The 12,910-nt window shown below is 40.9% G+C and overlaps 2 protein-coding genes across 2 annotated transcripts; one reads left to right on the forward strand and one right to left on the reverse strand.

Moving 5' to 3' along the window:
• Nucleotides 1-3,699: 3,699 nt before the first annotated feature.
• On the reverse strand, nt 3,700-4,840 carry LOC139834225 (uncharacterized). Its single transcript, XM_071824698.1, has one exon. The coding sequence runs from the start codon at nt 4,584-4,586 to the stop codon at nt 3,876-3,878; it is 711 nt and encodes a 236-aa protein (XP_071680799.1). The 5' UTR covers nt 4,587-4,840; the 3' UTR covers nt 3,700-3,875.
• Nucleotides 4,841-4,932: 92 nt separating this feature from the next.
• On the forward strand, nt 4,933-10,391 carry LOC127316425 (probable aspartyl aminopeptidase). Its single transcript, XM_051346813.2, has 11 exons — nt 4,933-5,106; nt 5,203-5,341; nt 5,498-5,576; nt 5,821-6,023; nt 7,571-7,643; nt 7,876-7,962; nt 8,092-8,247; nt 8,582-8,758; nt 9,126-9,200; nt 9,292-9,432; nt 10,049-10,391. Exons 1-11 carry the CDS (start codon nt 5,034-5,036, stop codon nt 10,268-10,270), a joined length of 1,425 nt encoding a protein of 474 aa, XP_051202773.1. The 5' UTR covers nt 4,933-5,033; the 3' UTR covers nt 10,271-10,391.
• Nucleotides 10,392-12,910: the final 2,519 nt, after the last annotated feature.

Raw genomic sequence — 12,910 nt, forward strand, 5'->3', positions numbered from 1 at the left:
TGATAAGGTGACCTCCTTCTACTTGCGCCCTCTTCCTAAATCCATTGAACGTTGGCTACGCTTTGATTGCTCCTTTGCTTTTCTTGTGCTATTGATAGGGCTCTTGACAAGTGAAGGGACATTGAAGCGTTGGTGTCATCTACCTCCTCTACACATTCATGAAGACTCATCGTCGAGGTCGACTCTTTTTCAAGTGGGGGGAGATGATGCAGCCCGACCTTCGGTCGTATCCGCATCATGGTCATCATCAAGAACTACGCTGAAGTCCGACGTCACGGAAGCATGGAAGAGGAGACGGAAGAAGGAGATACGTCCAGGAAGGCCGGCAGTACCGCCCCGGAATGGTCGTCACTGCCACCCTGCTCGACGCCGGAGGAAGACGGCACTGTCGCCATGCCTACGCCGACACCGCCGTCCCCACTATGAAGCCCATGAGCTGAACCATCCCACTATGCTCTTTGTATGCCTAAACTACCCCTCCTCTAGTGGTTCCCTATATATAGGCTCTCACCTCCCCCTTCATTAGGCAGAGTAGATGAACTAGAATTTGGCTCATGCCTCCACCATCCCTTTGGGATTAGGGAAACCCCCTCCTTAGATTATCATATCTATTGTATCAAGGCACTCCTTATATGATTAGTCTCTCACACTTGTGATTCTACCACCGGTCTCTCACTCGTGTGATTCCACCGATCGTATACCGATCTTCCTCTCGGGGATTCTACCGCGTGTCTCTCCCTTGAGAGATTCTATCGGGATAGTGGTTCGGGCTATCGGGAGTAAACCGGAATTGTATCGGGTTGGTGTGTGTTTGCGCGTGTTCATCGTGTTCATCGCCGTGTTCTTCGTGTTCTTCCTCTCCCCCGCCTTTCCCTCGGTCAATTCGTGAGATCGGGCAACCCACGTGGCCTTAGGCCGCATCACGCGGACTCGAGCACGCGGCCGCTCGGGATGGGACTCACGCGGGATGCACACGTGGCGGCTTCTGGTGTGTTTCACGGGACGTATTTTTCCCTTCGCGAAGGTTGGTCTTTTTCTAGTGGTACCCGTATTCGTCGCGTAAATGTGATCGAAGCAGCCTCTTTGCCCGGGCAACATTTCCGCTTGTTCCTTTTCATCATTTCTTGTGCAGCCCAATTGCCCACGAAATAATAAACAAATCCATGGGAAGTTGGCCCAACTCGGCATTGATCCACGACCATAACAGGCCTACACTAGGCGCCTATTCTAGCAACGTCCCAAGAGAAGCCACAAGGCCAGTTCGATTCTGCGATTTTAGTATGGAATTATAATTTTTCAGCGGTGCATAATTCTTCAAGGGTAATTCAAAAAAACTCCAACATTCTTCCCTCTTTTACCTAGTAAAATTATGTTGTATTTTTTACGGTAACATCAGAAAACTATACTTACTCCATTTTTCTTTATTTCATTCTATACCAAACAAAAAATACTCCACCATCAGCCTCTTTTAGTCGATGAAACTGCAACTTTATTTTTCCATGTATCTCTGAAAAAACTTGATCCATCATACGTCACATTTTTCAACCCATGTGTGTTGTCTTTGCTACCGGCACTGCATCTACTGTGTAGTACTACTGCTACTACCCTATTTTTCCATCACCCTATGTTTTTTCCCATACAGCTTTCTTTTTTCATCGCCCACGATTAAAGGTTTCCTCCTTTCTGGTTTCTTCCATTTTACCACTGAAAATACAACTTCTAATAGCAAAGTATATTTTTAATATGCTTTAAACAAATGGTTTTAAACTTTGATCCTTCCATTTTTTCCCCGATAGAGGAGTTTTTCTTTCAGCCTTCTATTTCTACCTCTTGACACAATTGCGAGAAATCACTCTACTTTTCCAGCGATACTTATGAGCACTATAGAAAAAAAATCTAAATCATGTCGCTACATTACCAGTTTTATGTTTCTTGATTCGTGCTTCCATGTCAGGTACTTCAGATAACTCATATGATGTAGTATTTCTAAAATACTATGAAAAACAGTCTAACAGCCAAGGGTGTGGCGTACCGCCGCGACAAACTTCCTAGCATTCAAATATCCGTTTGTGATTCTCGCTTTTACTTAGCTTATGGTTCGCCCAGGCTCATATTTTTTCCTGGCTCCGCCACTGGGTGTGATGCTATCAATAGTTTCTATTTTGTCATTCTATTTGTTTCTTGGCTGTCATGGTTACAATTATCTTTTGAAATGTGATTGAAGTAATCTTTGGGCTACTGCAGTTCCTGGAGCAACAGCCATTTCCTCATCCAGTGAACACTGGGGATGTCTTTTGGGATGAGTCAAATGTGAAGATAAAGAGTCTTTTTGAAGATGTAGCTGTTTAGAGGGAAAACAAATCCATGCCAAGTCAACTGTAAAACCAAAGCTCAAAGATACGTCATCCAAATTTGCATCAATGTGGAGGGCTTGTGATGTAACCCTTAGACTAGTCACATTGCATAGTATCATATAGAAGTACCATGCGTATGATACTACTAGATGTTACTATTTCCACAATGCATGGTATCATATACTAGTATCATAGTCTCCATATATTAATTGTTTTGTAGAATCTCAATGCAAATATATGTACAAGATTTACTTGACATTAATTTTTCTAGTAGTATGTGCTATGATACAGTATCTAACTATGATACTAGTACCCTCTCTCTCATCCTTAATTGCACTGCCACATCAGCATTTTGCATGCATGGAATGCATGATACTACCTATGATACTCTCATTGTGGCTAGTCTTAGCATGTCAAGGGAGATAAGCCATGCTCTTCATCAAGAAGATCTCATTCCATATCCTGAACCACTGTGGTTTAGTTTCATGTAATTAATTGCACAGACAACAGCCAATAGACCTTATGTAGCAATCATAATCTTCTTCATAAATATCTCATCATTAGTAGTTGACTTATTGTTGAAGGATAATATGCCATCGCTCCAATATGGTGCTGTGATGGTAATAACTATACTATAAAAATTGCAGATGCAAACAGAACCTGAATCTTTAGACTAGTGATGTAATGAATGTCCAAATTTCAGTTAATTTACTCATGCTCACCACAAGTTACTGATCGATTTAACGTATATGATTAAATATCAGCGAAAAGTTGTCCCTGTAGTAATGTGAATGTCAAAGAGAACTCTTCCCTGTATGTCTTTTTTTTTGCCTTGACTTCTTTTACATGGTCCATTTATTTTTAAACTGACATAATGGCATGTGCTCAATTACTAGTACTAGTGTGGAGGAAGAAGGGAAGGAAGTGAATCCAGCGGTCGTCACTGGCTTGTAGAGTTACACCCATCTTCAACAACCATGATCACTTCACTAGTTCAATTGCATTGCTGTAGTTCATTGTTTACGCGAACGCTGTAAGTTTGTTACCACTAAGCTACAATATTTTCAAATAATGACACACAAGTCTCTCTATAGTCCCATAAATGCTTCCTGTCGTTTTAACACCAATTCTTTTGTCTTTCCATTGAACCTAAGAGAGCTCCTTCAACTTTTTTGCATGTTTGTCAGGCTGGAAAGGAATTACTCCAACGAATTCAAAACATATCAGTGTCTGAAGTGACATTCAGAATATATCAGTGTTGAAGACTTGAAGTGATTCCAAATCTCCAATGGCTGTCACTGGCTTTCTTTTATGCAAACCTCTGTAGTTTATTACGACTAAGCCTATTAAATAATTTCTGTAAAAAAAACCTATTAAATCATTGTATAAAAAAACTGTCAACAATATTTTCAAATACATACACACATACTACTCTGTTCTTGTTGATGTATGGGTAATTCTTTTCTCTTTATCGATCTTTCAGACACATAATCTTTGTGATCGTACGTGATGCACATTTATTCAGTTGAGCTTCTTCATTCCCCCCTTTTGCTTCATGACACCCGGGCGAGCCCTCCTTCGTGCAGGTTGTGGCGCTCGAGACGGAGGGGCATCATCTTCGTCATCAGTGACCCAGTGATGAGCGTAACCTTTCTTCTCGTACTCATCACGGACTCTCTTTTGCATCTCCAGGAAATCATCATCCGCGCCATCGAAAACGGAGTCCAGTTTGGTTAAATAGTCCACCAGCTGGTCCGCAGGGACCGGATAACATGCGAGGATCCTCTTGTCGTTGGAGAGGAATTCCGCCGGCGGATGAGGAAGGGGCTTGCTCTTGTACGACAGTATGTACTCGAGATCAGCCTTGGCGAGCCTCACCTTCCGATACTTCTTCACCTTCTCCTCCTTGGCCTTCTCCTCTACGGGCGTCAGACCGTAGAAGGCTTCTGCGAGAGCAATCGCGTCAGCTGCGGTTGCCACACAGGAAACTTTTTGCTCCACGGGAACCGCGACGGCGGGGTTTTCCGTGGCCGCCGGCGCGGACGAGCTCTCCTTCTCTTTCCGGGCGGCGTTCCTTCCTAGCGCCCTGGCCAAGGACTTGGCCTCCGCCCGGGCCGCCGCCGCATTTGGGGAGTCCTTATTCTTCATTATAAGCTTGAAGAGTTCGTCCACTCGGGTCGCTGCTGCATACGCATCGAAAGGCTCGTCTACTCCCTCGGACGAGCTCGCCATGATCGCCGGATGGATTCTTCCTCCTCGAGATCGAGCTTTCCGGATGGTGGATTTCGTGGTGGCTGGCGAGAGAGGAAGGCACCTGACATCGACAGTTTATATATAAATCGGGCGAACCCTATCTCGCGTTTTCAGTTGGGCACCGGGCTGTAGTCAGTTTCTGACAAGAAGTCCAGACAAATCGAACAAGATGGATAGCCCACGGGCCGCGGCCCAACTCCAAACGGACTTGGATTCCTATTTCTATTCCGACTGTGAGCACCTGGAGAGCGCACAAAGCCCAAACCCCAAATCGACTATGATTCTATCGCATGTTTCGATAAATAAAGAGCTTGGCTGGTTGTCTCAGAAAATAAAAATCTGTACCGTAAGACCAAGCACACACAGGAAGATCCGTGTCGATTCTCTCTTTCAGTTCCCACACCCGTCTGCCGGAACCCGCCACCCATGGCCGCCGTCGACGTCGCCTGCGACCTCATCGACTTCCTCAACGCCTCGCCCACCGCTTTCCACGCCGTCGGTACGCGCCCTGTCCCGTTCCCCCCTTTTGTTCGTCGGTAATGGACGTGAACTGAACTCAATCGGTTTCTTGCTGTTGCCTTCCGGTGGGCCAAAGATGAGGCGAAGCGGCAACTGAAGGCGGCGGGGTTCGCGCATCTGTCGGAGCGGGAGGAGTGGACGGGGCTCAAGCCCGGCGGGAAGTACTTCTTCACACGCAACCACTCCGCTCTCGTCGCCTTCGCCATCGGCGCCAAGTGAGTAGCTAGATCCACTTGCCTTCCTTCTTGGTCCACCCGTTTTGGGATACTCGTTTTTTTTCGAAAGAAAATCAAATCTAATATGTGCATAGCTTCTTGAATTGAATTGTTTGTCGTGCTGGTTGTTGATAGATGATGCGTTACGTCTTGCAGGTATGTTGCTGGTAATGGGTTCCACATCATTGGCGCTCACACGGACAGTCCATGCCTCAAGCTCAAGCCTGTCACCAAGGTTTGAGTTTAAACTCTTATAGTTATTGATTTCAGAGTTCCTGCAACTTTGATGTGACAATATGCCATGTCTAAAATCCCAACGGACCTTTTATCTGGTTATTTTTTTGCTTTAATGATGCAAAAGCGGTGCTGTTTGCCCTTTCATTATGATATGTATCTGGTCAATATGTTAGTTAGCCTTTTACTTTTAGGTGCTACAGTTTGATTGAATTGCCTGTAATATCTCGCCTTTTGTTTCTCAGATAACTAAGGGAGGTTATTTGGAGGTTGGAGTACAAACTTATGGAGGTGGATTGTGGTACACATGGTTTGACCGTGATCTTACTATTGCCGGTCGGGTGCTCATAAGAGAGAAGAAGGGAGGCACGGTCTCTTATGCACATAAGCTTGTAAGAGTCCAAGAGCCTATCATGAGAATCCCCAGTTTGGCTATTCACCTAAACAGGTTGGTATTAATGAATCCTTTTTAAAATTGTTTTTTCCAGTCGTGTACAGCCTATGAAAGTTATTTCTACATTGAGTCGTGAGTGGTGATGTTACACTTGAGTGCTATTTATTATGCAATGGATAAATCTTAATAGTGGTATATTGGAACAGTTTATACAATAAGTCAAACCAGATTGCGGTATTGCACTAATGTATGCCCATTTAGTTTTTTTGTGTTGTAGTCTGTTTCCTTAAACTGATATCTTTTATTACCACTCTTTGTTACCGGGCTGTTTATCCATTTTTAGATCATACTACCTCCGTTTCGATGAAATAAGGTGCAAGCGTATTTCAAGATGAACTTTGCCCCAAAAAGTTGAGCAATAAATCCTTAATTATATTGTACATAATTAGCATCATTGGATTCGCATTGAAAAACACTTTCTAATGATGCTAATTTTATACCAATAATCGTTATATGTTTTGAGTAATTCTTGGTCAAAGAAAAACATGGAAAACAGGATGCCTTATTCATTGAAATGGACGTAGTATTATCCTGTACAGTTGAAGAGCCTTTTGCGCCTATAGTTGAAAGCCTTATTTTGGAAGTGTCAGCCTGTTCTTTTGCATGGCAAGAACTGGTAATTATTATTTTTGATATATCACCTATAGTGCAACGTAAATTTGGTATTGTCATTATCCACTTTTTGAAATTTATGTATTTGCCAAAGTATCGCAAGTTATTTACATATAGTGCAATCCTAGATTTAGATATAAGGCTTATATTTTAGCACATCATCTAAGGTATATGTTAAATTTACAATTGAGTATTCTTATGTTGATTGGAAGGAATTTTTAAAAATATATCATATATTTATTCTGTTGTTGTCACCATTCTGAGTAAGGATTTGATCTCCCCCTACAGGAAATTTACTTTCATTAATTAGCCAGCCCACATAGTGAAATACTGCACTTAACCTATAAATAACTAGCATCACAAAAACTGAATCAAAGGCTCGCATGCATGAAGCAGGATCGCTAGTAATCTCACATTTTTTCTTCTGAAAAAAGACTTACTCCCGAGGCCAGCTCTTGGCACTAGAAAGGTATCTTTTTAGGAGGCGCTGCTGAAAGATCCTGCCTAAGTGCCTAGTGTCCCCTTCCTTCTCCCGCAACCTTCCGACCAAAGGGAGTATACAATTTGTTTTGCATTGGTAGTTCTTTTTCATTTGAAAGGGCAAATGGTTTAACTTCCGAGTAGTATCAGGTTTCGAAAGATAGTTGCTTGAAAACCGACTTTTACACGCCCTGAGTGTCTTTATTTGCTCCTTCGTCCAGCTTCTCACCTATTCTCAATGGAAGACCGAGGCGTTATTGGCCAAATCTTTTGCAAATAAAAAAATCCGTTCAAGAAAGATGATCAATTTTTAGTCTCGTTATGAGATTACTTACTATAATGCAGCTCATGCTTGGACATAACCCTGTTTTGTTTTGAACACATGGTCCACTGCTATTTTATGGTTATATGAAGCACTTCTCATGTTTGTCTTGTTCACATTTGGGTAGGACTATCTCTTCAGAAGGTTTCAAGATTAACAATCAAGATCATCTTGTCCCTGTGCTGGGCACACTGGTTAAGGTGAGTTTACTACATTGATCAGAATCTTTTCTGTTTTTTGTTAGTTTCTCACGTACTTAATCTAGAATGTTGAATGTTTGGAATTAATGTATTCACACTGAATGTCATTATTGTCCAATATTTGTTTGAAATTAATCTTTATGATAGAATAACTGTGGAAAAAACATGTATTTTACTTCTGTTTGCTTTAGAAAAAAAAACAAATGTTGATTCAACCATTTATTTTTTGCAGAATGAAATGCAGGCATTAGTAAAAGAAAATGCTTCACAGGAGTCAATTGTGACCAATGACGCAAAGCACCATCCACTACTATTGCAGGTAATGTCTTAATAAAAACATTTGATGAAACCATTGTTATGAGTTCTGACTTGTTAAATATCAAGATTTATTGGATCCATAATATGTTTCAGTTTTTCCCTAATGTATATTGCTTTCATTTTCTTGCAGTTGATTGCTAGAGAGGCTAACTGTGAAGTTGATCAGATATGTGACTTTGAGCTGCAGCTGTGTGATACTCAACCAAGCATTATAGCTGGTGCCATGAAAGAATTCATATTTTCAGGAAGGCTTGACAACCTTTGCATGTCATTTTGTTCACTGAAGGTTTGTCTCGCGGTTTCAGTTTACATAAAGGTTATAGAGACCACATGTACGAATTCACATATTTTTGAAAGTACTAAAAGTCATTTGATTTCACTGTTGGATAACATTTTAAATACATCTTATGTATTTTTTTATATAGTATTGGTATTCTTACTCTATTTAAGATAAAACATTACGAATTTTATGCAGTAGAAAAATATGTGTGTTCTCTAGTTTAGGGGGAAAAGAGCGCCACGAAGGCAGAAAGAACAGTTTATGAAGAGGGTCTTTGAATCTGGATAGTGGATACTTGCAACAAAATCACTATATAACAAGTTGTCCAATACTGTTTCAGGCCCTAGTAGAGTCAACCTCTGCTGAGCACTCCCTTAATGATGAACCTGGTGTTCGAATGGTGGCTCTTTTTGACCATGAAGAGGTTGGTTCTGATTCAGCTCAGGGAGCTGGTTCACCTGCAATGCTGGATGCTTTAACAAGAATTACGGGTTCATTTAACCATTCAAACTCTAAGGTATAAAGTAATTACCTTCGCCAGCTCCCAGTCTGTTGTCGTTGCTCCAGCTGGCTGCTGGTGCTGGATTTGGTTTGCCACATACCTTATTTTATGGCATGATTTTGTTTCTACTTATCTGCTTGCCACCCACGATACAATTAACATTATTCATTGTATTTTTAATACTATGCCAACTAGAGCACTACAATCTTAAGTTGCCTTGCCAAAAAAAGTAATTAGCCCTCAAAAAGTTTGCCTGCTCGAGTAATTTCTCTTATATAATTCTATTTTACTTCAAATGCTTTAGTGCCAGATGTGTGTAGTTTATTGCAGTGAGATGGGTTTCAAATTCTTAACAATGACTATTTGCTTTTAATGTTTTCAGTTGCTAGAAAAGGCTATTCAAAGGAGCTTCCTAGTATCTGCAGATATGGCTCATGCCTTACACCCCAATTATATGGTAATAAGAGAAGTATTTTTAGATCAGTATATGAGATATGCAGTTATGCAGCAATATTTTGATACATCTTTGAATCAAATATGATTTCCAGGACAAGCATGAGGAGAACCACAAGCCAAAGTTGCATGGTGGACTTGTGATTAAGCACAATGCTAATCAACGATATGCCACTAATGCTGTGACAGCTTTTATTTTCCGGGAAATAGCTGAGAGGCACCAACTCCCTATCCAGGTTAGTGAATGTAAAGAAAAGGACCTGTATGACAGATGTGAATTTCAAGCTACCATAATTTCCTTTTTTTAACTTGATCTTTTGATTACATTTTGCTTGTTGTTATTCAACTTATAACATCCTATCCTATTTGGCTAGTACCTTATTCTTGTGACCTAGGTCAGTTTATTAACCTTGTAGCTTATAGGACCATATTCCTTAGCTAGGTAAAGAAAAAACCAGCGCATGTGAAAAACAGCTCTAGCAAGGACAGTTGTTTCTTTTGCTTGTAAGATAAAATGAATGCATGCTTTCAAAAAAAGTACAGTAGCTGCCTAAAATAACATAAAGTATGTATGTAAAAGTAATTAATGGATTACATTGAAGATAGGAGGAATGATCAAATGTTGCCTATGTAGGGAGTAATTAGAATAAGCAGTAGTCAAAGACATGTGTTAGAGACCTCATCTATGCCCAAAACAATAATGAAGACACCTTATTTGATAAGCTCTTGAATTGGTTCTGTAGTTCCAGATTATCCTGATCTTGGAACCTATACATAACAATAAATCTGCTGTGAATACTTGGAACTTTATCTCATGCACCAATACAATCTTACGCTTTGATTTGTTTGCAGGATTTTGTTGTTCGCAATGACATGGCTTGTGGTTCGACAATTGGCCCAATACTTGCTAGCGGTGTTGGTATCCGTACTGTGGATATTGGTGCGCCACAATTATCAATGCACAGCATCAGGGAGATGTGTGCCGTTGATGATATCAAGTACTCATATGAACACTTCAAAGCTTATTTTGAAGAATTCACTGAATTGGATAGCAAAGTCAAAGTAGACTGTTGAGGTGTAAGCAAGGAACCTTGTTGGGTCAGTAGCGCTGCTGTTATTGAAACAACCTTTACCTTTTATGGTCACAGCTATCATGGCGTAATAATAAGTGAAGCCGGATAATTTTAGCCATGAATATGCTCTGCCCAACTTCTTATGTACTCTGTCCACAATTACTTTGCGTTTTGGGGGTTTAGTCAAAGTCAAACTTTGCAGACTTTGAATAAATATTTAGAAAAAATATCAAAACTTATAATATAAAATCTATTTTAATTAAAAATGCGATTAACTAATTTTTTATTATTATATGTATTTGCTGTTACGGATATTGGTATTTTTCCCTAAACATATGGTCAAAATTTGAGAAGTAAACTTTGACGAAACCCATAATTGGAACTAAATAAAAACAGAGGAAGTAGCTAAAACATCTATCATTTCACTAGATTTGATAAATTGTCACTTCGAATTGGTTACTAACTCTATAAAATGGACTGTCCAGTAATAGAAGGCAACCCTCCCTCCCTCTTTGCTAACACTAGCTAAACTGGTACTAGCTAGTTAAAGATACGGTGTACAGTAGGGAGCTCGTAAAAACAAATAAGTGTCCATGTGCTACTACGGAATAATAATACAAAATGTAAGAAATGGTTGAATTTTTTTTATGTTATCAACGTTTGATGGTCTCATGATGAACATGTAATATCTTCTTTTGTTAAAAAAAAATCATTATCTTCTTTCATGCCCCATACCTACTGCCTTGGTACACATGCGAATAATCTCAGATAAGTTTCATTTTAACAATAATAACGTGAGTGGTGCAAATTTATACCGGAGCGGATGTTTCTTCCCAGACATTATGCCATGTTGCTACAATATTCTACATCTAAATGTACGTTCTCGCATATGTTCAAATATGATTAACCTAGTTGTAGACTTTTTAAAAACTTTTGTGTTAGGTTAATTTTATTATATATTTCTATCTCATATGTAAATATGGTGCATTTTAAAATTTATGTGAATAGAAAAGGTCTATGTATAGTTGGGGAATTTTACGTTTTGCCCTATTTTTGTTGGACACACTTTACAATTTTCCCTCTTTTACTTTGTCTTCCATTTTTTTTTGCTACCGTTTACTTTGATAATTGATTATTTGCCTCCCGACGAATTAGGCCCATGCCTAGAGATAAAAATGCCCTTGTTGTGACCTGAGTCGAACGAGTCAAGCTCACACGAACAATCACGCTCCTTTCTCTCCGAACAGAGCGCCCATCTTGCCGGTGTGAGAGCTTGAGAGGTGTGGCATTAGCCGCACGCTGCCACCAGCGTGAGCATGAGTCATGGCTCCGCCCTCTCCTACTTTTTTTTGTTGCTCCTTCGGTCGTCGTCATAGCCTCAATCCACTCCTCCTTCGCCGTCGTTGAATCCCCAATTCGCTCATCATTCGCCCCCATCGGAGCCCCAATCCGCTCCTCCTTCGTCGTCATCGACCCCCAGCACTTCCGTCTCTTCCCATAGTCTCCGCCGGTGAGGTGCTCCCTCTGTGCCCACCCTCCCCGACGATGGACCGCTCCGGTCTCCAGCTTCTCTTCGAGCATGTCCATATACACGGATGTATGGACCGGAACATCATCCAGCTGGAATGCGTGGAGATGAAGCTCCAAATGGAGGCGCCCGTGCGTGATGGCGACATCGAAGAGGAGGGATGCAGACGCAGATGGGAGAGGGACTACTGCAGGTGGGTCGGGGAGGAGGAGGGAGGCGTGGAGATGCCAGCTGTTCGCGTAGAGGTGCGGCAGGGTCGGTCAAGGTGCGGCGGCGAGCGGCGGCGCCGACGACTGCTCAGCCAAGGTTCTCGGCTTCTTGCCAGCCGTTCTAAACAGGGGCAGTTTTGTCGCAAGCTTTTTCCTAGATCCTCAAAATAATTAGAAGGGACAAATAATCAAGTTACCTAAGTAAATGGTGGCAAAAATATGAAGTCAAAGTAAATGAGCGCAAATCGCCAAATCTTAAACTACCTAAGTCGGGGCAGAAAATAAAATTACCTGTATAGTCAAATGCATGTGTGCAGAGAGAAAGATGATGCAACGGAATATTTTTTTAAGGGAATCATATTTCACGAAAACCCCCATTTCTTCATCGTCTACTGCGGCAAAATTTATGAGGAAAACTTATAAGAAGATAAAAATAGATGAACCACACACACGAAGATCTACAACTTCCCAAACAAAAGATGATACGATCCAATTGCGATGTAATTAATTTTTATTTTAGTAAAGAGTGCTATGAAAGAGCAACACTTAAATAAAAAGGCATCATCAGTAGTTCAAGCCAAACATAATGCACTGGAGAGTACCTAATCAGATCCATCTATTGTATTAGCATGTAAAAATACTCTACTAATCCTATATAACTAAGAAGACCATTCCCACTAACCTAGTTCTCTGAACATGTGCCTATCCACCTCAGCAAACATGCCACATCAGCAATTTCCGTTTCCTTTTTCTTCTTCTCTTCATTTTCTCTCAAAAAATCACGTTCCATTCCATCCTGCGTTTAGTACTCCTTAGCCACACAATTTAATGGCCCATTTATTCAGCCCATGTGTACTGTAAGACTACTTATAGTGGGAGTAACTTCACTAGTAACTAAGTGTCA

The sequence above is a fragment of the Lolium perenne genome, chromosome 7 (assembly GCF_019359855.2).
Source record: "Lolium perenne isolate Kyuss_39 chromosome 7, Kyuss_2.0, whole genome shotgun sequence".
Lineage (NCBI taxonomy): Eukaryota > Viridiplantae > Streptophyta > Magnoliopsida > Poales > Poaceae > Lolium > Lolium perenne.

What these genes read in the sequence shown, in the direction of transcription:
- LOC139834225 (XM_071824698.1), bottom strand. Translation starts at nt 4,586, where the DNA reads ATGGCGAGCTCGTCCGAGGGAGTAGACGAGCCTTTCGATGCGTATGCA.
- LOC127316425 (XM_051346813.2), top strand. Translation starts at nt 5,034, where the DNA reads ATGGCCGCCGTCGACGTCGCCTGCGACCTCATCGACTTCCTCAACGCC. An exon ending in GCCTTCGCCATCGGCGCCAA is followed by an intron (nt 5,342 to 5,497) that starts GTGAGTAGCTAG and finishes TACGTCTTGCAG; the next exon opens with GTATGTTGCTGGTAATGGGT. An exon ending in TTAACCATTCAAACTCTAAG is followed by an intron (nt 8,759 to 9,125) that starts GTATAAAGTAAT and finishes TAATGTTTTCAG; the next exon opens with TTGCTAGAAAAGGCTATTCA.